General features: G+C 41.4%; 1 protein-coding gene across 1 annotated transcript; it reads left to right on the top strand.

Annotated features, from left to right (window-relative positions):
* Nucleotides 1-15042: 15042 nt before the first annotated feature.
* Nucleotides 15043-27657, top strand: LOC311246979 (uncharacterized protein; the record flags this gene model as incomplete). Its single annotated transcript, XM_084337252.1, has 3 exons — nucleotides 15043-15731; nucleotides 15912-16287; nucleotides 27592-27657. The coding sequence occupies 3 exons, from the start codon at nucleotides 15043-15045 to the stop codon at nucleotides 27655-27657; spliced, it is 1131 nt and encodes a 376-aa protein (XP_084193378.1).
* Between the last annotated feature and the right edge of the window lie 202 nt (nucleotides 27658-27859).

Here is a 27859-nt window from a genome sequence, read left to right on the forward strand (position 1 = left end):
ACAGGTCTATTTGTATTAAAAACAATACATTGTTTAATTTAAATGTCTGGAAGAGCTAAAACATATTTTTTTCAAATTATATTTTCGTTACCTTTTTTGAGTTGATCTAAATGTTACTGATTGTGTTAAATGGGCTTATGATATCATCTCGTATCGATTGCAGGCACCTGCATTGTATCGTATCGTGGCAGATATCGGCAAATATCGTATCGTTGTCCAAAGAATCGATATTGTATCGTGATGAAACTGGTGATTCCCACCCCTAGTAGAGTCCATACACCCAACACCAGATCCATAATTCCTTACACGTAACGTGTCTGGCTGTGTGACGTCAACTTGTCAGCATGAAAATGACAACCAAACATGGCACTGCAACTAAATAAAACAAATACAATAGGCACATTTGTGACTGTTACAAATATAACACGTTTTATACTTGTGCTACAAGATTTTGGCCTGTGCTACAAAACTATCAACCTCTGTAGCACCAGTGCTATGTGCAAAAGAAGTTTACATACAGCGAGTAGATCAAGCATCTGGGCAAGTATACATGCCCTGATGCCTCAGTGTAAAAAGGTTGGTTGCCCTATAAATATATATATATATATTAGTGCTGTCAGGCGATTAAAATAATTAATTACAGGATTTGTAATTAATCGCATTTTAATCTCATAACCATTTTAGGCCTGATATTCTATATTCTATAATCATATTTCAAATGGCATGTGTCCGGATGGCAGAATTCTGTACTGTATCTACAAAACCTTCTGTTTAATCATCTTCCATTTATTCATTTGCGTAGATTTTTCAGGTCTGGTCAATTTTAGCATGGTGTTATGCACAGTCAAAGATAAACAAAATTCTTATTTGGTTCATTACAATTTACTCAAGCCTAGTAACAGACACAGTATTTCTGACACTGGGAATACATTCCCTGAGATTCATAGATGTCCCTAGAATCGGATACCAAGAACATGCAAATGGACCATATTAAAAAAAAGTCTGTAAATGTGTATTCTACGTTCTTATGGAATGAATGAGATAAAAAAAATATATATATAAAACAAAATATATATATTTTATAGACATTCGAAGCTTCGTTCGAATACTTCAATCGAAGCTTCGAATGTTAAAAAATGACATTCGGTACAGCCCTAATATAAATGTAAATATTATTATTATTAAATGGGTTACAATTACAAATATGTGGAAGTGGAACCATATGGAAGGAGTAAGCCTGCCTCTAAAAAGAAAACCCACCGCGCCTTTCTCAGACGAAAAAGAAAGTTTCGAGAGGAGTGGAAGTTTGAAGACAGACTAGACTACAATATGATGCGGGGGTGGTGAGTTGAAACAGTGTGTGTGTGTGTCCCGACCCCACTTCTATGTTTCAATAAATTATTTGCATTTAAAACTATTAACGCTGACTCATTCCTTCAGTCCACTCAAATGTATGCTAATATTCCTTATGTTGTTTATGATATTAATTGAAAATAGCATATGAGAGTATTATATAGTAATAATAACACATGGCGATATACTAAAAACCTATTTATAATTTTTGGCTGGTAAAAAAATCTGCCTGTTCCCTACCTGTTGTTGAATAAATACCATTACTTTCTAGTTATTACTAAAAAAAACAGTATATATAAAACAGTAGCTGTAAAAAAGAAAAGAAAAAAAAAGTTTTATAATTTATGTAATATACCTTTTTATTTTATTTTAAATGTATGCACTGGTATTGGATCAGTATCTGTATCGGCCAATACCCAAATCGGGTCAGTATCGGTATCGGCCGATACCCAAAGCTTAGGTATCGGAATCGGATCGGGAAGGAAAAAATGGTATCGGAACATCTCTAGTAACGAACAAAGGTTTGAACGTTTGGGCTCAGCCCTACTGGTAGGCAGCTGTTTATTTTTCTAGACATGGGTTTGCATGTGAACTTGAATGTGCATATGCAGGGCTCTACGCATATACGTAACGTGCATATATGTGGCATGTTCATGCATGCTCACATGTATGCACTTACCTGGGATTGATGTGTTTTTAGAGACTGAGAAACAACCTTATTTTATTGGAGATCTGTCCATAAAGACTCAGGGCGTTTTCACACCTAGCTCGTTTGGAGCTATTGTTCCGAAACCTGGAGCGTTTACCCCCTATTTCGGTTCAGTTGGGCATATATGAACACAGCAATCACATTCTGTTGCGGAACAAAACAAGCGGGCCGAGACCACCTAGAGAGGGTGGTCTCGGCGCACTTCCAAACGAACCCGACGCGACTCGTACGGTGTGAGAATGCAATCGATTTAACAAACCGACACAACTCACTTGCCGTACTGTATACGCGCTGCATGATGACGCAACGCACACGCGCCCTGGACTGTTCCATCAGAGGGGGGAGCTTCGGTGGCCACGAAGCTCCCCTCTCTGATGGAACAGTCCAGGGTGGGTGTGCGTTGCATCACAATCCGTGGGAAATCTGCGCATGTGCATGGGGGATGCTCTGCTTAAAAACGGGCTTTTTCGCTGCCGATTTAGTTCCTGGACTGTTACAATGTGACTGATTGTGTTAAATGGGCACATAATATCGCCTCATATCGATCGCAGGCACCTGAATCGAATCGTATCGTATCGTGGCAGACTTTGTGATATCGGCAAATATCGTATCGTTGTCCAAAGAATCGATATCGTATTGTATCGTGATGAAACTGGTGATTCCCACCCCTAGTAATTTATAGAGATGTTCCGATACAATTTTTTTCCTTCCCGATCCGATTCCGATACCTAAGCTTTGGGTATCGGCCGATACCGATACTGATCCGATACCAGTGCATACATTAAAAAAAATATATATATATATTATTTTTTTTGATCCACTTTTTCTCCCATTTTCTATATTTTCTCCCATCCCAATTTCGTATCATCCAATTCAACCCTCCCCTGTCACGGACGCTGTTTCTTGCCTCCCACAAGCCGGCTGCAATGTGGACTAAGTCATACATAGCACAAGTCCCCTCCGGTACTTGAGGTAACAGCAGTCTCATCTTTTCACCTGCGCAGCTCGATCTCTCAGTGGCGAGGAGTAACGCGTGGGAGGCTCACGCTGCCCCCGACACTTCCTGATTCTACTGCGCAGGCGCACCAACCGACCTGTAGGAGTCGCTGTCCACAACGCCCGATCCCCACCCATCAGTTTCCCACCCCCTAATACGGCCAATGTGTATTAGTACGGACGACCAGCTAAACTGAAAGCAAATGTGGAGCGCTGGGCTCGAACAGGCAAGCCCAGCATCTCCAGATTTCATGGCGAGCGCCTTGCCCACTACGCCACGTAGCCGCCCCTAAATATATATATATTATATAAATTATAAAAAGAAACATTTTTTTTATTTTATACAGCTACTGTTTTATATATACTGTTTTTTAGTAATAACTATAAAGTAATGGTATTTATTCAACAACGGGTGATTGTATAGATTTGTATTAGTATCAGTAATTGAAAACTATCTCAATGAGTTCACCCACGGAAAGGTTGTTGGCACATTAGTTCCACACAGACATTATTCGTTGCTGCACTTGCTTCCAGGCTGCTCCGTTTAGGTTAACTACTGTAGTACCAGAGGCCTGTTGTGATTTTTGCACAATAAATATTCAACATTCTCTTTTGAGACTCCGCCTCAGACTCTTATCATTTGGCACTAAAAGCTAAACATTGTCACCGATATGGCTGTCCGCAACATGTCATTAATTGTGTACGCGAGGTGGTCGATCAGTGACGACGCTAACGTGAGCTAGGTTAGCTAGCATGAGCTATCGGTAGATGGAAAGACTGTAACGTTACTAGGGGTGGGACGATACATCGATCCAGATCGATATATCGATCTATTATCAATAATCAAATAGGATCGATGCAACGTAAAAAGATCGATTCATATTGCGATACTCTTATTTTGAAAATCCGGCGACGGTGACGTCATATCCGCCCCGCGCCCAGTGTTGTGAAACTCCGTTTAGCTCTGTACAGCAGAGCAGCGCTAGGGAGCGTCTATTTTGAGACCCGATATAAGTCTGTGCAGTTTTTTCCCCGCAACGGGTCAAATGCATCTAACATGCTTTGCATCGTCGCCATTCTTTTATGCCCACGTCGCTAAATTAACGTTACATTAGCTGCTTAAGCTAAGAGAGAGAGAAACAGAGAGGGGAAGGAGGAGGAGGGGTGGGGGCATTCTGTCTCTGTGTGTGTGTGTATGAAAATACCAGATGAAGTCAGGAGTATTATTATATTGATATTATTTACTGAGGATGGACAGATAATGTTGATATTTAATAGGGATGCACCGAATGGGAAATTCTTGGCCGAAACCGATACCGAAAATAGGAAACAGTTGGCCGAATACCGAAAGGCCGAAAATGATTCATAGAATAGATTTTTTTTCCAATGTTGTTCAGCTACCTGATTATGGAAAAATATATGATTATGGCTAAACTTAACTTAAATAATAAATAATCACTATTATGGGTCCATAAAACATTTATTCAGCACTTCTGAATGCATACAGTACATTAATTCCAAGTCAAGTGCATTTTCTTTTCTCTGTAGGATAACTACAACAAAATGCATTCAGAACAAAGCCAATGTGCTTTAAAACTGCATAAAGATCTGCACACATGAGAGGGAGAATAGCTTATAGCAGACTTAATGATGTTACTGTAGTGGCTACAGTAAGCATTTTATATAAAAGTACTCTGTATTTTTGTATGACAACTAATAAAGAAACTTGAACTACTGTCATAATTCACAGCGTTCTAGCCTACATGGAAGGATTGTTGTATTTACTACATCTCCCGTGACTATTAGCGGGGGATGACGTAGCTTTAAGAGAGACTAGTGAAAGAGGACCGGAAGCCTGAACAGTGTGAACACTTAAGGTAACTAACTTGCGTTCAGCGTTTCTCTGATTGGCCAGGTCATTTCTGGTCATGTGACATGTACGCCCAATCGCGGGACGTGACACGGCCCGTGGCGACGCGGCAGAGCGGCAGCGGCGCATAGGTTGCCGCGGCATTATGCATACACAATCCCCCCTGTTGTAACATTGACGGTTAGCTCAACTCGTTCCTCAGCTTGCTGTCGAGCCTGCGGTCAGTTGGTGACAAGTTCGAATCACTTCAATTTTTATTTTATTTTTTTTACGTTTAATTAATTAGCGTCCGTCTTTCTTTCGCCGGTTAAGTTTAGGCATTCTTTCGGAGTTGGTTAAGGTTAGGGTTAAGTTTAGGCATTCTTTCGGAGTTGGTTAAGGTTAGAGTTTGTCTTAGAGCATGGCAATAGAATGCCTGTCTTTCTTTCGCCGGTTAAGTTTAGGCATTCTTTCGGAGTTGGTTAAGGTTAGGGTTAAGTTTAGGCATTCTTTCGGAGTTGGTTAAGGTTAGGGTTAAGTTTAGGCATTCTTTCGGAGTTGGTTAAGGTTAGGGTTAAGTTTAGGCATTCTTTCGGAGTTGGTTAAGGTTAGGGTTAAGTTTAGGCATTCTTTCGGAGTTGGTTAAGGTTAGAGTTTGTCGCAGAGCATGGCAATAGAATGCCTGTCTTTCTTTCGCCGGAGCAGCAGCCTATTTCCGCTCTGCCGCGGTCACATGGGCGTCGTGGCCAATCAGAGAAAAGCTGAACGCAAGTAAGTTACCTTAAGTGTTCACGCGGACCGGAAGCCTTGTTAGCTAGCTTAACGCTAACGTTAATCAAAAAGGTTTTTAACCGCGACGGGCATATAGTAATGGTGAGGATATAAAGCATGTTAAAGACGCATTTATTGGACGCGTTGCGCGCGGAGTTTACATAGAAACAGCGCGACTCCCGAGTCCCAAGATGAGTTATCACAGGCTGCAGAACGCAGGGCTGAAGAGCTCACGTTGCGCATGTAATGACTGAAGCCGCGTTTTGATGACATCATCACAACAACACGCGTTAGGTTACAGGTTGGTTCTGTTCTTTGACATTCAGTGATATATTTTCGGTCAAAAAACTCTTTCGGCCAAAAGCCGAAAGGCCATTTTTGGCAATTTTCGGCCGAAAATTTTCGGTGGCCGAATATTCGGTGCATCCCTAATATTTAAACATGATCATCATGCAACATAAAACAATTGTAGGAACGGTTTGGGAGAGGAAGGGGTTTTAGCTTGCGTGTTGTGAGTTCCAAAACATTTTACTTAAAGTTTACAGTGAACAGGAGGTCTATTTGTATTAAAAACAATAGATTGTTTTTCATTTAAATGTCTGGAAGAGCTCAAAAATAAAAACGTCAATTGATATTTCCGTAGCCTTTTTTTTGTTGATCTAAATGTGACTGTGTTAAATGGGCACATAATATCGTCTCATATCGATCGCAGGCACCTGAATCGAATCGAATCGTATCGTGGCAGACTTTGTGATATCTGCAAATATCGTATTGTTGTCCAAAGAATCGATATCGTATCGTATCGTGATGAAACTGGTGATTCCCACCCCTAAACGTTACTGGTGAAAATGTGATTTAACTTGGAATAAGGCAATTCCAGCGTTATGGATGTTACATTCAGAGAGAAAATTGGAAACTTAACTTAACATTGACAAGGCATCGATTTGAATTGGAAGTATAATTTACACATTTTAGTTACACTTATTGAGATAAAGATGAGCCTGCAGTAAAAAATAATTTTACCTTTTGGATTTTGAGATAGGTGACAAAATACACAGCGTTATGGATGTTACCGAAATGGACAAGCTTTTCGGACTCACTGAACACATGATGAAAACTCTGTGAATATCTTTTTCAAAGAATAACATGTTTACTATCACTTTGTAGGGAAGGGTTTGAGGTACCCAAAAAGCACATTCAGGAAAACCTGGCATTTCCTCTCAAGGAATGAATCCCAAAAAATTGCCGTTATGGATGTAAAATTTTTGCGTTATGGATGTTACACGTCTGAAATAGACAAAAAACACTATCAGAAATAGGGCTTTACCCACATGTGTTTGACTTCGGTGGACCATTTTGAGGGTCAAACCAGTCTGGATTCATGTTGTAGTCTGAAAAAATGCCAGGAAATGCTACTTCCGGTTTTGCACTCAAACAGGAAGTGGACCGGAAGTAATGTTACTGTGACATCACAAATGTTCTAGAATGTTTGATTATGACATCATACTGTGACATGACAAATGTTCTAGAATGTTCTATTATGACATTATACTGTGACATCACAAATGTTCTAGAATGTTCTATTATGACATCATACTGTGACATCACAAAAATCACAAAATATCTTAAATTTTTTTAAATAGTTTTAAAATATCAGTCATTTCTGAAAATAAATTACAAAACGTTTTTGGAAAATAGCTCTTTATTTGATTAACAAAGTGTTTTCTATACAGAGAACAGCAATATATTAATATCGGTTAAATCAGAAAATGAGTTTTGGAGCAATTGCATGAAAATGTCAACCTCACCATGAAAAAGAAAGTTATAAAAAATCAAGTCCAATTCACTCTGCCTGGACTGGTTCAGATAAATGGTATCTCCCTCTGTTATCCATGTGAGGATTGAGGTGTTCACGAATCTGATCAAAACTGACCCAGGACTTGTCCTCTATGGTTGGAAGTGCAAAGACCAGGCCCGATTTGAATTTTTTTAGGAGAAATTGAATTTCAGCCCCTGTGTCGTCTTGCTGGGTGACCAATCCTATAAATGACCTGTTTGTTTTGTTTGTTGTCTCAAACTCAACGAGGAGACAATCCCCTGTCTTGATGGTAGGTGGGTGACAGTCGACCTTGTCAGAGGATACAGGTGGTGGACGTCTGGCCTCTTCAATGTGACTACTGTGCACGAGACACTGTGCACGAGACAGCTGGGGGTCTGGCTGTTGACAAGAGAGAGGTGGTCTTGTCAGAGGAGACAGGTGGTCTGGCCAATTCAGAGGAGGAGAGAAAAGTGTGATGGTATGATGTATCAGCGGTGGAGTACATCTTGTGTTTGATCTTCCCCCATGATACAACCTCGATGTGATGCACTCCCTGTGTGCCATGAAGGGTGGGGACATCTGCCCACTTGGCCTCCAGCTCCTGTTTCCCACTGAAGCTCTTGATCTCCTCAGGTCTCACCTCGTCAACAGATATGTTTGGGCACCTCGGCCCAGCGACTCTGGCGAAGTCGGCAGCAGTGTTGACAACTCCCGCCTGTCTGCTGACCACGGCTGTGCTGACTGCTCGCTTGACCGTGCCTCCTACTCCGTCAACGGCTCCCTTGCCATGGCTGGTGGCAAAAAAGTGCCACTCAACGTGGAGGTTGGGGAACATTTCGCGGAAACTTGACGATAAAAAGGCCCACAAAAATGTGTTTTTGAACTGGGAGGCAGCTCCATCGCTGAATATGTGCAGCTGTGTCATGTGGGGATGTTTTCTCCTGATGTTTTCTACAATCTTTCCCATAAAGGTTGCCACAGCCTTCTTGTCATGGTCCAGGCTGTCACTCACCACCACATAGGACAAGGGGTCGGCGTCAGACCAGGCAACGGAGGTGAAGATGGAGATCTGCTTCTGATTCCAGTGGGCAGACTGGATCTCATCCTGGTACGCCGCCGTGTAGTTCTCGGCGAAGTCCACTTGCAGAACCACAGAATCTCTATCTGCTTGGGCGGTCGCCTTCTTCTCCTCAAACGCAGCACTTTGTTTTCTTTTTATGAAGCAGTGCCTCAGAAATTGTGGTGCACTGCTCGTGAGAAGACGAAGTACATCTCCTAGTACCCTAGTCTTCTGGACCTTCATTTGCACTCCACCGACCGTCTCCCAGGCATACAAGGTGGTCTTCAGTTAGGGCTGGGCGATATAACGATAACGATAAATATCGCGATATATTTTAATAATCGATATCGAATATCGAAATTAAAAGAAATCGAAAAATCGTTTTTTTTTTTTTTTTTTTTAGTTTTATTTTTTTTACCTGCAACAGGGCAGTTTTAAAACCAGAGACAGTGGACAGACTTGTCTTTCTTGCCTGCAACTTAAAGTAATGGCTTTGCTTGTCCAAATGACAATACTGACCAAATTCAGATTTCTTTTTCTCTTGTCCATTTATTTTGTTTGCTTTCTAATTTAAAATACATTTTGAAACCGTCTGTACACAGTAGGCTATGTGTGCTAGCAGAACTAGACTCCAGTCACGAGTCGCAGTGCACATGTGTGGTGGTTTGTCCACCAAAAAAGCGCCAAAAGATCGAAAATAAACTAGCAGAGCCAGAACTGTTCAACTCCTCTGGAGCCACAGCCAGCAGAGAAGCCGGTTTACTTTAGCTTTTAAACCAGCTGCAGCCTGAGAACTGGAGTGTGAGGGGATGTAACACTAAAGATGGCGGCAATGACAAAGAATTGCTGCAAAATAAACATACATCTGTTGTTAAAAAAAAAAAAAAAAAAAAATTTATACTTATAACAATTCGATAATTATCGATATCGAGAAATAAAATAAAATTATCATATCGTTATCGCGATATGATTTTTTTCCATATCGCCCAGCCCTATCTTCAGTTGTTTATCCTCATCTGGTATGTGGTCCACAATATTGTTCCGGAACAGTTTTGCATCTCTGCACTCCTCGCAAGTGTTCAGCATGCATTGTGGCTCATGAGTGCTGAAAACCACGGAACTGACAAATTCTGTCGAGCTCTTAAAGACTTTGCGAGGAACATGGCACCGCACACATTCCAGGAGAAGGGTAGTGTTTTCATGGTACCTACACAGACACACATTCCTTGGCGTTTCTGAACAGAGACAGACATGAGGTGGCCGGGGTTCTCCTATGGTCACTGCATCCTTCATTCCGGGGGCCTGCCTTGAAATGTCGTCCCTGGAATAATACTCATTTACCTTCTGTTTGGTTTCATTTTGGGGTTTCTGTGTTTTTTGGGGTGGGTTTCTTGATGATCAAGTGCAATAAGATGGCCAAATTTTGAATCACTGCTTTTTTCTTTGATGGGCTTTTTGGCAGAGCCTTAAGTGTGCGTTTTACCGCCTTCCCAAACAATTGCCTTGTTTTAAAAGGCTTTGCAGACTGACTGACTTCTTGGGAATCTTGGCTGTTACTTTTGAGAAGACGCCATTTCTTTACTCTCTCCCTTCCTAACGCCCAGACTCTTTCCGCCTCCTCCTTTGACCAAGTGTCCTTTTTCTCTCGTCTTTCTTTCCTTTTTCTCTCACTCTCTTTTGCTTTAAAAGCCTTGTGGTTATTTCTCTCCCTGAATGCCTTCTGGCGTACTGCAGCTGTTTTAGCCATGCTGAAATTAAATGAAAATGTATATGTTTAGTATATGCACGGTTTCAATTTTTAAATGTTTTCCTTTTCATAACTTATTCATGCTTTATTATCCCTGAATAACCTAGGCTACATGTACCTAAAACCATAGGCCTGCTGCTAATTTTTCTCTTAAATTATTACCATCACTGTTATTGTTGTTATTTATTATTATTATGATTATAGTACTAAATAGTAATGTTGTTTATGATCATGAATTGATTATCTCGTTTTCAAAATGTAGCCTGTATTTCTTGCTGCACCATGTGATGTCATCAGTTATTCTGATTTGTTCAGGCACATCGTTGATAAATTGAATCTGTGTGATAGGCTATGTTACGTTCACCTGATGAACGCTGACAGCGTTGGGATTTAACTACTGTGTAGCCTAGTGTGTACACCAGGGCTCCAGACTAACTTTTTCCACCACCGTCCCAGAACCGTCCAGAAAATAAAAATGAATGAAAAACAATTAAAATACATTAAACTGGTAAAATAAATGCATTTGAAGTGTAAAATAATAGACTTAAAATGCTGATAATAAATCACATTCAGCAGATGGATTTCCTTTGTCATAAATGCCATTTTGAATCTAGATTAATTACATAAAATTGTGATATCAATTAGTTAATTTGTTTTTAATCTATTGATGGCACTAGTTAAAACAAATGCTTTTTAATACATGGAGACAAAGTGCTTTCGCTTTGTCTCTATTTTACTTTTGTACTAAGTTTACCCCACGGCGAGCACCTCACCCTTTTAATTTATTTCCTTGGAGCCAAAGTGTTCTTTTTCTTCTCATTTTCATTGACTAAATAACAGTAATTAAATAACATAGCCTACAAAAACAATGATAATAACTTGCTTGCCCTGCTGTACCTGTCCTGTGGTTTTAATCGGGGATGGCTGGGTATAGATCTTTGACAGTCAAGCTGGGTGGGTCTGACGCACGCAGCTGTCCGCATCAACTGTAGTGTGGGGAGAAAATCACTTTCACTGACGGCTCATATTCCTTTTGTTTCTATATAAAACTGCTTCCAATGAACATTACCTGCCTAGCTTTCAGTGTCTCGTGTTGTTATATGTTACTGAAGTCTGACGCACAGCTGTCAGGATCACTGCGGGGAGAAGATGTACAATTACGCACTGCAGATTTTTCCCCGAGCGCAGCAGATATATGGCCCTCTATAACTCTAAGCAATGCGCTACACATTTCATGACTTTAAAAGCCTGCGTGTAGCCTATATTAATGAAGAAGATTAAGTGCTTATAAATATGGTATGATTAACGTAACGTTAACCCATCTAGCTGCCGGTGCCCGACTCACTGATATTGCTAGCTGCTAGTGTCGGTTTCAGTTAATTTGGCGATGAAGAGACGGTATAAGAAGAGGGTTGCCTGAGGTTAGCTAAATTATCTTCTTGCCAGGGAAAAGTTGATGATGAATGAATGCCCAAATTCCATACGATTCCATCACTTTAAATGTCTCATTTGATTGTTTTTACTGATCGATTAGTATGCATTACCTTTTGACTTGGATCATCCAAGTTTGATGCGAGCAACAAAATGCGATGGTCGATACATATCCTCAGAGACGTCTTGCAGGTTTGAGTGACGAATGACAAGTTCTCCTACCGTGGGAGATATTTCGCGGTATTGTGCAGTCGTCTCGCGAGACGCGCACCGATTGAAATGACAGCCATATGAACTTTCTTTGTGACTTAACACACATTCGCAATGTAACGTCCGTAACGGTAACGTTCATAACACTTGTAAAGAATACAAAAAATAAGACCAGAATGACTAATTGTTGCTAATATTGTTGCTAAGCTTAGGTATCGAAATCGGGAAGGGAAAAATGGTATCGGAACATCTCTAATAGATTGTGACTTAACAGACATTTATTTAAATGGATATTGGCAAGATAGGCACTTTTAAGTGTTCATGCAATCATGTCACCTAAATAAATAACTAATCTGTAATGCTGAAAGTCCAACTCTGATAGTGATATCAAAACTTGATAATGTTAAGTGTAATGTTATATCATTAATACAAGGCACAAATCCAGACAGCAATTTGTCCCATTCAACTCCAAAAGCCAGTAAAAACCAATCCAAGCCAGAGTTGTACCTGTCACAGTTCTGATCATATGTATTGTATCATATTTTACAATCGCAGTAGTTGTTCTGACTGTAGATGCCCAAATGTTCTCAAAAGCATCTGTTGATCACCAAGACTTGCTCGCTAGTTAGTGTCTGGTACGGTATATCTTATGAACACTGCCTGAGGCTCTACTATGCTTTATGCTCTGACATCTTCAACCTGTCCTTGGAACAGGCTGTCATCCCCACCTGTCTGAAGAAGTCCACCATCATCCCTGTACCCAAAAAATCTACGCCCGCTTGCCTCAACGACTACCGCCCTGTAGCCCTCACCTCCATAGCCATGAAGTGCTTTGAGAAGCTAGTGAAGGGCTACATCTGTTCCTCCCTCCCCATCAACCTGGACCCTCTGCAATTTGCATATCGCCCCAACAGGTCCACGGAGGACGCCATAGCCCATGTGCTGCACACAGCAGCATCACACCTGGACAAGAGGCAGGGGAACTATGTGAGAATGCTGTTCATCGACTACAGCTCAGCATTCAATACCATAGTCCCCTCCAAACTCATAGCCAAGCTCAGGGACCTGGGCTTGAACTATGACCTCTGCCAGTGGGTCTTGGACTTCCTGACGGGCAGACCCCAGGTGGTAAGAGCCGGCAACTGCACCTCCTCATCCATCACGCTCAACATAGGGGCCCCCCAGGGCTGTGTTCTGAGCCCCCTCCTCTACTCCCTGTACACACATGACTGCGTAGCACAGCGGAACAACAACACCATCATCAAATTAGCTGATGACACAGTAGTGGTGGGCCTGATCTCTGCCAACGACGAAAGGGCCTACCTGGAAGAGGTAGAGAACCTGTCACAGTGGTGTCAGGAGAACTGCCTCTCCCTGAACGTCAGCAAAACAAAAGAGATGATTGTGGACTTCAGGAGGTCGGGGGTCAAGGACTACAGCCCCCTCAGCATCGACGGGGCACCGGTTGAGAGAGTGAACAGTTTCAAGTACCTCGGAGCCCACATATCCGAGGACTTGACATGGACCACACACATTGACAGTGTTGTGAAGAAGGCACGACAACGCCTCTACTTCCTCAGGCGCCTAAGGAAGTTCCAAGTCAGTCAGAAGATCCTTAGGAACTTCTACTCATGTACAATAGAGAGCATCCTGACCGGCAACATCACCTCCTGGTTTGGAAATAGCACTGCACAAGACCGTAGCAGACTACAAAGAGTGACACGTTCAGCCGAACGCACAATTGGAGGGGGGCTTCCCACCCTCCAGAACATTTACAACAAGCGGTGCAAGGGGAAGGCTAAGAGAATTATTAAGGACTCGAGCCACCCGAACAACTGCCTCTTTGAACTGCTGCGGTCAGGCAAGCGATACCGGAGTCTTAAGGCGAGCACAGAAAGACTCAGAAGAAGCTTCTATCCCCAGGCCATCAGGCTGCTAAACGAACAATAATCGCTAAACGAACAATAATCACTATGCAACAACCATCAAATGCACACAGCACACACACCCACACGCACACTCACTCAAACAAACAACACACTGCAGCACCCACTCTCCACACTTTAGATCACACAAACACACTTACACTTTATATTTATTGATAAAGGATTTGCACTACAACTCGTACACCTACTGTGAATTGTACCTAAATTGCACCTCGTCCCATTTCTCCATTTCTGCCTTGCACTATATAGTATTGTATATTAGTACACTGCACAGTATTGTATACTGTATGGTAACTACGTCTATTCTGCATCGAACATTGTACATATGTCTAAACTGAACACTGTGACCATTTTTTTACTTCTAATTTTACTATGTTATTTTATTTCATACTTATCTTGTCTTGCACAGTCTCTGGAGCGCAACAGTAAGAAGCATTTTGTACAAAAGTATTCTGTACTTCTGTATGACAACTATTAAAGAAACTTGAAACTTGAAACTTACTACGCATCACATGACATGAGTGTATCTTGCCCAGAATGAGGGAGCGAGGTGCAGAAAACACTTTTATAGGTCCCACCCTCTGGCCTCTGAAGTTGCTAATGTCTTTTTTATTTGGGCTTCACAGGGAGTGTAGTGTGAAACGGTGAACTGTCCCTTTGTAACTTTCAAAAGCAATGGTTACAACAAATTACATTTAAATTATTTTCTTCCCTTCTTTCTAGACTCCCTTACCTTACAGGTGTCACAGGTGTTTATCTGTGAAGAGGAGGTTCCCCCCGAGCAGCAGGAGAGGAGCCCCAGTCTGGGCCAAGAGGAGTCAGAGCCCCTACAGATTAAAGAGGAAGAAGAGGAACTATTTCAAGATCTAGAGGAGGCTGGTGGCTCCAAGATTACCTTACACCCTGTGAAATATGAACATGGTGGAGAGAATACTCTGTCCTCACAACTCAGCCAAACCCAGGATCCAGAGCTCCTACAGATTAAAGATGAACTACATCAAGGGCTGGAAGAGGCTAGTGGCTCCAAGATCACAGGACACCCAGTAATATGTGAAGATGGTCAAGAGAACGCTCAGCCCTTCCAGCCTCTTCAAACCCATAGGGAGAGAAACGGAGGAGCTTACTCTTTACCCAGCACCTCAACTAAAAAGATGAAAACTGGTGACTTAGAACCAACTAGAGATAGCCAGCCCCTTTCTTCAGACTGTTCTCTAATTGAGACTGAAGACAGTGATGATAAAAGTTCTGAAAATGAGCCTGATGACAGTGATGATGAGAGTTATGGAACTGAGCCTGATGACACTGATGATGAGGGTTCTGGAACTGAGCCTGATGACACTGATGAATGGAAGGAGAGTGGAGGACTACGTTTGATGACTCCGAAACCAAAGAAGACACAGAAAATACAAAGTAGTCCTGGCTTCAGCAAGGAGGGACATCTGAAGATACACATGAGAACTCATACTGGAGAGAAACAATTTATTTGTTCAGTTTGCGGGAAAGGGTTCATTCATAATGAAAGTTTGAACATTCACATGAGAACTCATACTGGAGAGAAACCCTATAGTTGTTCAGTTTGTGGGAAAAGGTTCAGTCAGAAAGGACATCTGAAGATACACATGAGAACTCATACCGGAGAGAAACCATTTAGTTGTTCATTTTGCGGGAAAGGGTTCAGTATGAAGCATTATCTGAACTCACACATGAGAACTCATACTGGAGAGAAACCATTTAGTTGTTCAGTTTGTGGAAAAGGATTCAGTCAGAAGGGAAGTGTGAAGAGACACATGACAACTCATACTGGAGAAAACCCCTATAGTTGTTCAGTTTGTGGGAAAAGGTTCAGTGAGAAAAGAGGTCTGAAGATACACATGATGAGTCATACTGGAGAGAAACCATTTAGTTGTTCAGTTTGTGGGAGTGGGAAAAGGTTCTATGATAAAGGAAGTCTGAAGAAACACATGAGAACTCATACCGGAGAGAAACCATTTAGTTGTTTAGTTTGTGGAAAATGGTTCAGTACGAAGCAACATCTGAACTCACACATGAGAACTCATACTGGAGAGAAACCCTATAGTTGTTCAGTTTGTGGGAAAAGGTTCAGTCAGAAAGGAGATCTGAAGAAACACATGATGAGTCATACTGGAGAGAAACCATTTATTTGTTCAGTTTGCGGGAAAAGCTTCAGTGAGAAAGGAGGTCTGAAGTACCACATGAGAACTCATACTGCAGAGAAACCATTTAGTTGTTCAGTTTGTGGGAAAAGGTTCCATGATAAAGGAAATCTGAAGAAACACATGAGAACTCATACCGGAGAGAAACCATTTAGTTGTTCAGTTTGTGGAAAAGGGTGCAGTCAGAAAACAGGTCTGAACTTACACATGCAAACTCATACTGTAGAGAAACCCTATATTTGTTCAGTTTGTGGGAAAAGGTTCAGTGAGAAAAGAGGTCTGAAGCTACACATGATGAGTCATACTGGAGAGAAACAATTTATTTGTTCAGTTTGCGGGAAAGGGTTAATTCATAATGAAAGTTTGAACATTCACATGAGAACTCATACTGGAGAGAAACCCTATATTTGTTCAGTTTGTGGGAAAAGCTTCAGTGAGAAAGGAGGTCTGAAGATACACATGAGAACTCATACCGCAGAGAAACCATTTAGTTGTTCAGTTTGTGGGAGTGGGAAAAGGTTCCATGATAAAGGAAGTCTGAAGATACACATGAGAACTCATACCGGAGAGAAACCCTATATTTGTTCAGTTTGTGGGAAAAGCTTCAGTGCGAAAGGAAGTCTGAAGAAACACATGAGAACTCATACCGGAGAGAAACCATTTAGTTGTTCAGTTTGTGGGAAAAGCTTCAGTGCGAAAGGAAGTCTGAAGAAACACATGAGAACTCATACCGGAGAGAAACCATTTAGTTGTTCAGTTTGTGGAAAAGGGTTCAGTGCGAAGGGATATGTGAAGATACACATGAGAACTCATACTGGAGAAAACCCCTATAGTTGTTCAGTTTGTGGAAAAGGGTTCAGTGCGAAGGGATATGTGAAGATACACATGAGAACTCATACTGGAGAGAAACCATTTAGTTGTTCAGTTTGTGGAAAAGGGTTCAGTGAGCAAGGCAATCTGAAGACACACATGAAAACTCATACTGGATAGAAACCCTTTAGTTCAGTTTATGGAAACGGGAAGAGCCACATGAGGTCATACTGTTCTGAAGGTCCAGATTAATAATTAGAATTAGTTCAACAAAAAGGTAGATTAGGCTATCACCTAAAGTCCACGTTTATTATTTTCTATACCATATGGTTTTATTTGTTTAAGATATATATTTACTGTTGACCTGATAGTGTTTTATTGTTAGCCCGTATATGCTCCTTGTATCGGGGGCTGTATACAGCGCGAGCCACGCACCCACGTATTGGGACGGGGAAAAGTTACCGTTAGTTTGTATACAGCGCAAGCCATATCACCCACATATTGGAACGGAAAAAAGATGCCGTTAGTTGGGGAAGAAAAAGTGTATCAGGAGAGAGTTTTGTTTTGCTACAACGCTGTAATGGTAACGTTGGTGAATTACCAGTTAAAAACAGTATCGTAATATAGCTTAGGACTCATAATTCATTCGGACATGGTGATATATAAATTGTATAATTCATTCGAACATTCTGATATATAAATTGTATAATAATAATAATTAGGATACTGGTTGCATGTCAATTTGATTAGCCCCAGGATATTAATGTGACCACAGGATATTAATGTGATATGTTACATGTGTTTTTATGCTACACATTAAATACCCCTGTCCCCTCCCAGTTAATTTTATCCCTTGGGAGTCCAAGGGCCTGTTTGAACCCGTCGGCGGACAACAAAAGGATTTATAATTTCTCCCAAATGCTCAAACTACCTCTTTTCAGAAATCGGTAAAAATAGAAAAATTACATTTTCGAGTGCTTTGAGATGTAATATATATATCTCCTTACTTGCTAAACTTAATACGACTTGTAAATATGTTTAATTCTTGCTAAATTGTGTAGTTCTAAATTATCCCCGTATTCATGGCAACTACAACGCGTCACGTACATGCACGCGCACACACAAACGTGTGCGTTGATGGGTGTTAAATCACTGAGTGATACCAATATGCATATCATTCAGAGCGAGAGGGGGGAGGGATTGTTTGTTTCTCACATTGTCTGTCATTGAACTCACTGCTCTCAGCTGAAAAGCTCTCGACTCGCGAGGATATCTCGCCATGGGGCTGCATATTTCTCCAACAAATCATATACCGTCTATATCTATTTTCTGGTATTCCAAGTTTAGTCAGGATAATAGAACCTGCATTATCATTATCGAGAATACACTTTTCATTGGCCGTGTTTCCAGCTCCTCAGGGACCCGACTGAACGTTATGAATTAAAAGTTTATTCTGGAGCATATGAGCAAATTCAGTAACTTTCAAATGACTAAATGTAATGACTAATGTAAATGTCCACATTTGAAAAGGGGAAAACAATCCCAAACGCCAAATATCATAGAGGCACCTATGTATTATTATTGTAATTCACAATATATTTCAAAATACATTTCTAATGACTCTGCACCTGCAGTGATATATAGGGTTGTTCATTGTACAATACAATTGATGTTTCTTTTTGATTTATATAGGGTTGTTCATTGTACAATACAATTGATTGTTTCTTGTTGATTATTATTCTCTTATGTTTTTTTTATAAAATTGTGTGATATTCTATTCCAGTTGTGTTTTAAAAAGAAAATTATATAGTGATATAAACTAGATATAAAATTGTATACATGACATGACATCAGCTAATCAGGAGGATATCTGTCTATCTTTCTCTCTCTCTTATATTATATATTATATTACTATACTATTATATATCTAATGTGTTATATGTCTATCTGTATCTATCTTTCTCTTATTATATATTATATTACTATACTATTATATATCTAATGTGTTATATGTCTAATGTATTCACCTCTATATATCTAACGTGTACATGGCATCAAATCAAAGTGTTGTCACTAGGCCTGCCTGGGCCCAGTCATTGGAATAACAAAAGGCCTTTGTTCCAGGTGTGAATTGGTCTAGTGACAGACCACCGCAACACTTCCGGGATTCTGAAATCGGGGAGGAGATAGCGGGGGGAGCATATGAATGAATGTGGATGAGAGCCGTGATGTAAGTGTTTGCAGATACGGCTTTGGGGGTGCTGGAGACATGATCGAATAGACTTGTATGCGCCTGAATCTCCTGAACACGGCGCAAGCTATTCCTACTCGATCAGAACTAAATCGGCAGAGAAAAAGCCTGTTTTTAAGCACCTATTCCCCATACACATGCGCAGATTGCCCACGGATTGTGACGCAACGCACACGCGCACTGGACTGTTCCATCAGAGGGGGGAGCTTCGGTGGCCAGTGTCCTTTCAGCCGATAATGGATAATGAAACAATGATCCCACTAAATGACCAGACGCGTCTACAATTACCTCATTGAGTCTCCAGGTAGACTAATGTTTATATTTAAGTGCAGTGGTCTGTAGCCACTCACACTGGCCACCGAAGCTCCCCCCTCTGATGGAACAGTCCAGGGCAGGTGTGCGTTGCGTCACAATCCGTGGGCAATCTGCGCATGTGCATGGGGAATAGGTGCTTAAAAACTGGCTTTTTCTCTGCCAATTTTGTTCTGATAGATTAGGAATGGCTCGCGCCGTGTTCAGGAGATTCAGGCGCATACAAGTTGTCGTGGAAATATATTATCATACCATTGTGGAGTTGTATTGAGAGGGCGCTTTTATCATATCAGCGTAATGTGTGCGTCTCTCTTTAGGAAAAGCACACATTAGCCAGTCTAAACAATATTGTTATGAACTATGGTTGCCGTCTCAGTATCCTTGTAAGTGTATTAAACCCTGAATGCTATAAGGCCATAAGTCACACTGTTATGGGAACCGCTTCGTTTCCTTGTAAGGCAGCCATAATAGTCATTTTAGCCAGCCCTCATGGTAATTTTCCAGCCTCTCCTACGTCATATGTTTATATCAATTGTGTATCAAATGTGATTTCAACCGGGACGTCTGTCTCACTTTGTGGTCAGACGTTGTTTACACTGGTCTGATTTCCAACTGAGCATTCCTTATCATGATCAAGTGAGGTATAAAATATCTTCTATTTCTTATTCAACTTTGGACTCAGAAGTTATTTGCTCGTATTATATTATAAATCTCCCATTACAAAGTCTATTCGATCATGTCTCTAGCACCCCCACAGCCGTATCTGCAATCACTTACATCACGGCTCTCATCCACATTCATTAATTTGCTCCCCCCACTATCTCCTCCCCGATTTCAATGTAACGCGGAAGTGTAGTGGTCTATTGACATCACATTGCATTCTGGGAAGGAGTGTAGTTCTCTTTTCATTTAGCTGAATTCACTGAATTCTTTTCAGACCCTCCTGCTGCAAATTGGTAAGGATTGTACCAGAATGTTTCATAGGACATTGATTAAAAACTATTGGCTCGAGGGCGGCCGGGTGGTGCAGTGGGCAAGGCGCTCGCCACAAACGCAGGAGATACTGGTATCGAGCCCAGCTCTCTGCGTTGCTTCCGGCTTGGCCGGCCGTCGTACTAACACAATTGGCAGTGTTAGAGGGTGGGAAAGCCGGTGGGTGGGTCCTGGTCATTGTAAAACAGCGACTCCTACAGCTCGGTCGGGGCGCCTGCTCAGCGAGGAAAGGATCTAAGGGGGGTAGTGTGATCCTTCCACACATTACACCCTCTCAGTGAGAGTCCGCGCTGCCAGGTGAAAAGAAGCGGTTGATTGGCTACACATGTGTCGGAGGAAGCATGTGATAGCCTCCACTCTCCCAGACCGACTGTAGGGGGTAGGTGCGCAGCGACCAGGAAGGGGATTGGGAATTGGCATAACGACTAACATTGGGATAACCGTTTGTTTCTTCATGCCTTCGTTTGTTCATAATTACAAGTTAAAAAAGGTAAACGGGGGAAAATCCAGTCGGATTTTCTAGAAAAAAAGATATGAGCCTTTATATGCCAATTCCTCTTCGCTGCTGCCTGAAACAGTCATAACAAGACGAGACAAGACTGCCTTTATGCAAACCAACATGGGGGGGGGGGGGGGTGCGTGAAGTTACCGAACGTGTTATAAAGCAATTTAGACTGGTAATTTTTTTAATCACAGGGAAAACATTGCATTGTGAGATTGATAGATATATAGATTGATTGATTGATTGACTGACTATGTTACTATTAGAAATAAACAAACTTGAAATGCAGTAATACTATTATATCGATCAGGTGGGAATATCTTGTATTGATCAGGTTAGTAGATATTGTACCGATCAGGTATTACAGATCATATGTGCATGAAATAAACTAAAATGTTAAAACCCATTTAGACTGTTTCTCTTTCATGTACTGTGTATACTCTGCTCCCGTGTTGTAGACACTGTGTTGCTCTGTACCTACCTGTTTTCCAATGGATTCGTCCATACATGATATAAACACATTCATAAAGTAATAATATCTTGTATTGATCAGGTAGTAGTATTTCCAGGTGAAACTAATTGATATATTATCAACCACCATGAGGCCCTGCGCTAACGAACAAGTAAGTTATAACTACTGGTGTAGGTCCAGAAAACATTATAAAATACAGAATACTTTACAATGCAGAAAACTTGAAACTTTGATGAAGTGATTTTTTTTTTACTTCAGAATATGTACAATAAACTGGGTGACTGTCATCAGTACCAACCATTGTTGCTGTGCATTAGATACATATGCTGGTAACATTCACAGTATAAAATTATGGTAATTTACCAACACAATACTTTATAAAAGTATACACTGGGTGACTGTCATCAGAACCAACCATTGTTGCTGTGCATTAGATACATATGCTGGTAACATTCACAGTATAAAATTATGGTAATTTACCAACAATACTTTATAAAAGTATACACTGGGCAGACCAGGCTGCAGAAACAAATTAGGGGGGGGGGGCACAATGGTTTTTCAACACCGGTTCCATTTTATACGTTTCAGCTGGGACAACGGCACTGGCTTGCTTGGCACTGCCCACGGTGCTGAACTAAACAGCAGAGAGGCAATTGAAAAATCTAATTTCTCTCTATCTTAAGAACATTCACTTATACAAAAACAGACTGAACGGATATATAACAGACCTGCTGGGGCAGCGGACTGAGAGCAGGGGACACAAACAGGCTGGATAAGATGGTCAGGAAGGCCAGTAGCGTGGTTGGGGTGGAGCTGGACTCTAGCGAGGGTGGCGGAGAGGAGGAACCTTGCTAAGCTCCAGGCCATCAGGGAAAACCCCTCCCACCCACTATACACAGACTTGGCTGACAGGAGGAGCATGTTATAGGCTCACACTACCTAAATGCAGCACTGAACGGCTCAGGAAGTCCTTCATTCCGACAGCCATCAGACTATACAATGCATCACTGTGCCTCACTGGATCACTGAGCACAGAGTGACAATTACCATCTTCCTGGACTCTTACTTTTTAAACAACACTGTGCAATATTACACCTACTGTAGACTTCAGTATATTTTTACTGTATTTATTTACTGTATTTTTTATTCTATTTCATTTTATTCTATTCTTAGGCCATTTGTTTGGTTATTCTTATTTGTGACTTTAATGTTGAGTGATTTGCAGTCAAATTTCCCTCAGGATAATACATTTCTATTCTATTCTATATCTTTGAAAAGTCTCCATTTATTCAACACTTCTGAATTCACTGTCAAACTGAACTGACAAAAATAAGGTGCATAAAAAAGCAAACAAAATTCCTCCACAGGCTACTCACCATCATTAGTAGAGCGGCAAGCGGCGTTTGGGGACAGAGTGAAATCTTCTTAAAACACTGCCCCTCTCCACTCATTCCTGAACTTTTTTGTTAAGTCCTTCTCAAATGCCAACTGAATTAAATTGGCCTTGCGTCGATGAAGCATACTAAGGCAATGTTCTGTAAAGACGTTCTTGAGGGTAGAAAATGAATTCTCACAGAGTGCCGTGCTAGCTTCAGTAGTGTTGTTGTTGACATCAGTGCCCACTAGGGCTGTCCCCAACTAAGGATTTGGATAGTCGACTTTGATTGACAAAAGAAAAACATTTTTTTACCAGGGTGGGCACAGCTGACTCAGTGGGTGGGCCCGGCCCCCTAATGCCCGCCCATGGCACCGGGTCTGACACTGGGTGACTGTCATCAGAACCAACCATTGTTTATGTGCATTTAGAAGTATGCTGGTAACATTCACAGTACAGGCACGTCACATGATCAACTACAGGGCGTATCTTACAGTTTGTCTCTCGCATCGATGGCTGCATTGTCCATTGATAAATGGATGAAGCGCCAGATGATCTGTGGACCAAAAAATATCCAAGACAGGCTTCCAAAGTATATAAATAAGAGGCCAATGGACTGGATTAGAAAAGTGTGGTACTTTACCAACATTATATACTTTATAAACTGGGTGACTGTCAGCAACCATTGGTTCTGTGCAAACGGTAAAAATGAGGGGGGGAAAAGATAATAAAAAAATAAACTATATACACACACAATGCAAATGATGAATGGAGTTGACAAAGCTAGATCACTAACATAATGTCTCATCTGCAAGTGGTCCAAACATGCCTATGCAATATTTACAACAGTGGCCCAAATACAAATACAAAATACAAAACCTTGAATGGCCCTTCTAAGGTTTCTCTCCTCCACACTGCCTGTGGAGCTTTTTTCCCTATTGTTAGGTTTTAGTGAGTTTTTCCTTACCTTCGCGTGGGGTATGTCTGGGAGTGCTTGCATTCTTTCATTTATTTGCATTCATCTAAACAAATTTTGGACCCTATGGTGTTCTTGTTCTGTTCTTGACTTATTGTTATGTTGTCTTCTTGACTTGTTTAAAGAAGACCTGTACAGCCCATGGGGACATTAACGTGTGTTGTCGGGCCCTATAAATAAATTTGATTTGATTTGATTTGATTATGTACAACGCATTTGTCTTGTACAGAAAACAGTGCAACTACCCACTATGCTATACTATACTACTCACTCAGCTAGCTATACTATCAACCGAAGTGGTACACATGGTATGGTGAAGTATGCATCCACATGGTTCTGTCTGTATCACACAATGATGGATTATTTAGAAGTATTCTGTACTTCTGTATGACGGATTATTTAGAAGTAGTCTGTACTTCTGTATGACAACTAATAAAGAAACTATTTAGAAAAATCCTTCTTTGTGTGGTACAGAGTGAAGCATTTGTCATGATGCAGGGGGACTTTGCACGATGTGCAAAAATATCTGGTCTCACTCCTGATGCCACGCCTACTGCAGACCCGACATTTCCTACACGATAGCGTTTTCTTCGGGGTGGCTTTGTAGGCCACCATAACATGTTTCCCAAAGCCACCCACTAATCTGCTCTGCAGGTCCCCCGGTGGGGCCCTAGGGTCACGCCCCACCTGCTCAGCCCCTGCCTCCTCCTCACCCCCACCTCCCTCCTCCTCCTCTGCCACCCCAGGAATTTTTAACTCCTTAGCCCCTGTGTAGGTCCGTCCCACAGCCATGGTGTACCGGAGGAGGCTATTATAATACCCGCTGGGGTGCCTGGTTCTGTACAAGACAAAAGAGTTGTACAAACATATTTGGATCAGATACAGCACAAACTTTTTGGTCCACTTTCCAGTCTTACGTGTACACGGATAGTACGCTAGGTTTTGATCCAGTTGGTCAACTCCTTTCATGTATTTATTATACGACATAATGGATGAGGGCTTTAGCATTTCCACCCTCACTGATTTACCTGTCTGCCCTTTCTGCCAAACTTTTTTTATTTATTTTTTTATATGTCCGTTTATTGTTTTTTTTTCCAGTGCAACCAACAAGTTAGTTTAATTTTAATTTTTTAAATAAGGCGATACCTTTGAAAAAGTGAGTACAGCAATTCATTGGTCAACCAACTCTGGTGTCGATTTGGTACATCAAAGGAGAAAGTTTGAAGGGTAGGGATGGGTGAGTAGTGTACCAAGGGTATTGTGTGAGTGAGTATCAGTCTGGGACTATGGGAAGGTGGATCCTCTCAACATAGGAAAAGAAGGCAGCCCACATAGAAAAGAACTTGTCTGTAGATCCTCGGAGTGTGTGTCGGATTTCTTCTAGTTTAATACAGTTAAGAATAGATTTAATCCAAAGGGTAACCGTCTCGCTAACAAAGTAACAAAAGCCAAGACCTCTTTGTTAGTATTTGTCAGTTGTAATGAGGGTGAGGAAACACCAAATAGCGCAGTCAAAGGATCTGGTTCCACCCGAGTACTGCATATTTCAGAGAGTGTATTGTGATGTTTTTCCAAAGATCCACTAGGGATGGACAGCTCCAAAACATGTGCACATGGTTTGCTGGGGACCGATTACATCATGGACAGTTAGGTTTCACACTTTTGTAAATTCTGGATAGTCTCATTGGAGTCCAGTGAGCTCGGTGGATGATTTTGCATTGGATGAGACCATGTCGAGCACAGATGGAAGAGGTGTGAACCTTTTTGAGTGCTTTTTCCCACATGTCGTCAGATATCGCATCCCCCAATTCCTCCTCCCATGAGGACTTAATAATATTTAAGGAGGTGGACTGTAATGAGCATAGCTGCCTATAAATTCTCGACAGGGAGCCCTTTAGAGTGGGAAGAGGGGTAAAAAAAAATGTCAAGTTGTGTTTCACCAGGAAGGATGGGGAACTGGGTATCTAAGCTGCGGGCATAGCTCCGGATCTGTAAAAACCTAAAAAAATTACTTCTGGGGAGACCGTACTTAACCGATAATTGTTCGAACGTAGCAAAGGTATTGTCGATATAGAGATCTTTAAATGTTCTAATACCGAGACTAGTCCATATTGAGAAAGCGCCATCAATCATAGATGGGGGGAAGGCCGGGTTTGAGGCCACCGGGGCAGCAAAAGATGTTGCGTGAAAGCCAAAGTGGCGTCTAGATTCGTTCCAAATTTTCATTGTTGATTTGACACATAAATTTTTTGTAAAGGGGATATAAGGGCCTAAACTAGTGGCGTGTGCGAGAGAGGTCAGTGATGCCGGTACGGACAAGGCTGCCTCCATCTCCAGCCATACTGGGGGTGAGGACATCCCACTACACTGTAGCCAAAACTGAACGGTCCTAAAGTTAGCAGCCCAGTAGTAGAACCTAAGATCCGGTAGTCCGAGGCCTCCATCTGATTTGGGCCTCTGTAAGAGCTGCTTTCTTATCCTGGGAGGCTTCTTATCCCATATATAAGACAAAATCAGGCCATCAATTTTCTTAAAAAATGCATTGGGGAGAAAAATATGTAGGCATTGAAAGAGATACAAAAATCTTGGGAGGGTGTTCATTTTAACAGAGTTAATTCTTGCGGCTAGAGAGAAGTGTAGTATAGACCAGCGTTCAAAATCATCCTTAGTACGAGTTAGGAGGGGGGCAAAGTTGGCCTGAAAGAGTTTGTTGAATTTGTCTGTAACATGTACCCCAAGATAAGTGAAGCCATCGTGGGCAATCCTAAATGGCAGATTGTGTAGAGGAGACTTTTTTGCGGCTATATTAAGTGGCATCAGTTCGCTCTTGTTAAGGTTCAATTTATAGCCTGATAGGCTACCAAAGGATTCGATAGTGATAAGGGCAGCAGGGACAGAAACAGAAAGATCAGATGTATACAATAATAAATCATCCGCATACAACAATACCTTATGTTCATGGCCGTATCTAACTATACCTTTGATGAGAGGGTTAAGGCGGAGTGCTATTGCAAGAGGTTCTATGGCAAGGGCAAATAATAAAGGACTTAAAGGGCAACCTTGACGTGTTGAGCGCTGTAGGGGAAACCAACTGGATTGTGTGTCATTAGTCCTGACTGAGGCTTGAGGGGATGAATACAAAAGTCGTATCCAAGTAGTGAATTTAGAGCCAAAGCCAAATTTATTTAGGGTGTAGAAAAGGTATTTCCATTCTACCCTGTCGAATGCCTTCTCTGCGTCTAGGGATATGACAGCCTCAGAAGTATTGGTCATAGAGCGGTTATGTATGATGTTAACTAAATGTCTGAGATTAAAGAATGAGTGTCTATTTTTTATAAATCCTGTTTGATCAGGTGAGATAATTGACGGAAGGACTGATTCTAAACGTATTGCTAGGAGCTTGGCTAAGATTTTATAGTCTACATTTAGTAGGCTGATTGGACGATATGAAGCACATTCCAGAGGGTCTTTGTTTTTTTTAAGTATTAGAGAGATCGTGGCTAAGGTAAGAGTCTGTGGGAGAGTGCCATTTACAAATGCTTCATTGTACATTTCGTTTAGGATAGGGGCTATCTTAGGAAGAAACTTCTTGTAGAACTCGGCTGAGTAGCCGTCCGGTCCTGGACTTTTCCCGGATTGAAGAGATTTTACGGCCATAGATAGTTCTTCAGTAGTAAGTGGCTGTTCTAATTTTCCTACCAGGTCTTGGCTAATTAAAGGAATATCGAGGGTGTGGAAGAAGTCATCTAATTCTGAGATATCGGGTTCGTTTTCAGATGTATATAAAGATTGGTAGAAACGCTTAAATTCGTTATTGATCTCTTTGGGGTCTAAGGATATCCCAGACGATGTGCGGACTTTAGGAATCTGGTGTGAAGACGAGACCTGGCGCAGCTTGTGAGCTAGTAATTTATTGGCTTTATCTCCTTGTTTGTAATAAGTGCTTCTAGATTTGATAAGCAGTTCAGTAACCTGATCTGTCAGTAGTGTATCATGTTCTGCTTGCAAAGCTAGACGCTCCTTATAAGCATCTGGAGATGGTGATACAGCATATATACATATATATATACATACATATATATACATATATGCCTACCACTTGT

This window comes from Notolepis coatsorum, assembly GCF_963971535.1.
Source record: "Notolepis coatsorum genome assembly, chromosome: 20".
NCBI lineage: Eukaryota > Metazoa > Chordata > Actinopteri > Aulopiformes > Paralepididae > Notolepis > Notolepis coatsorum.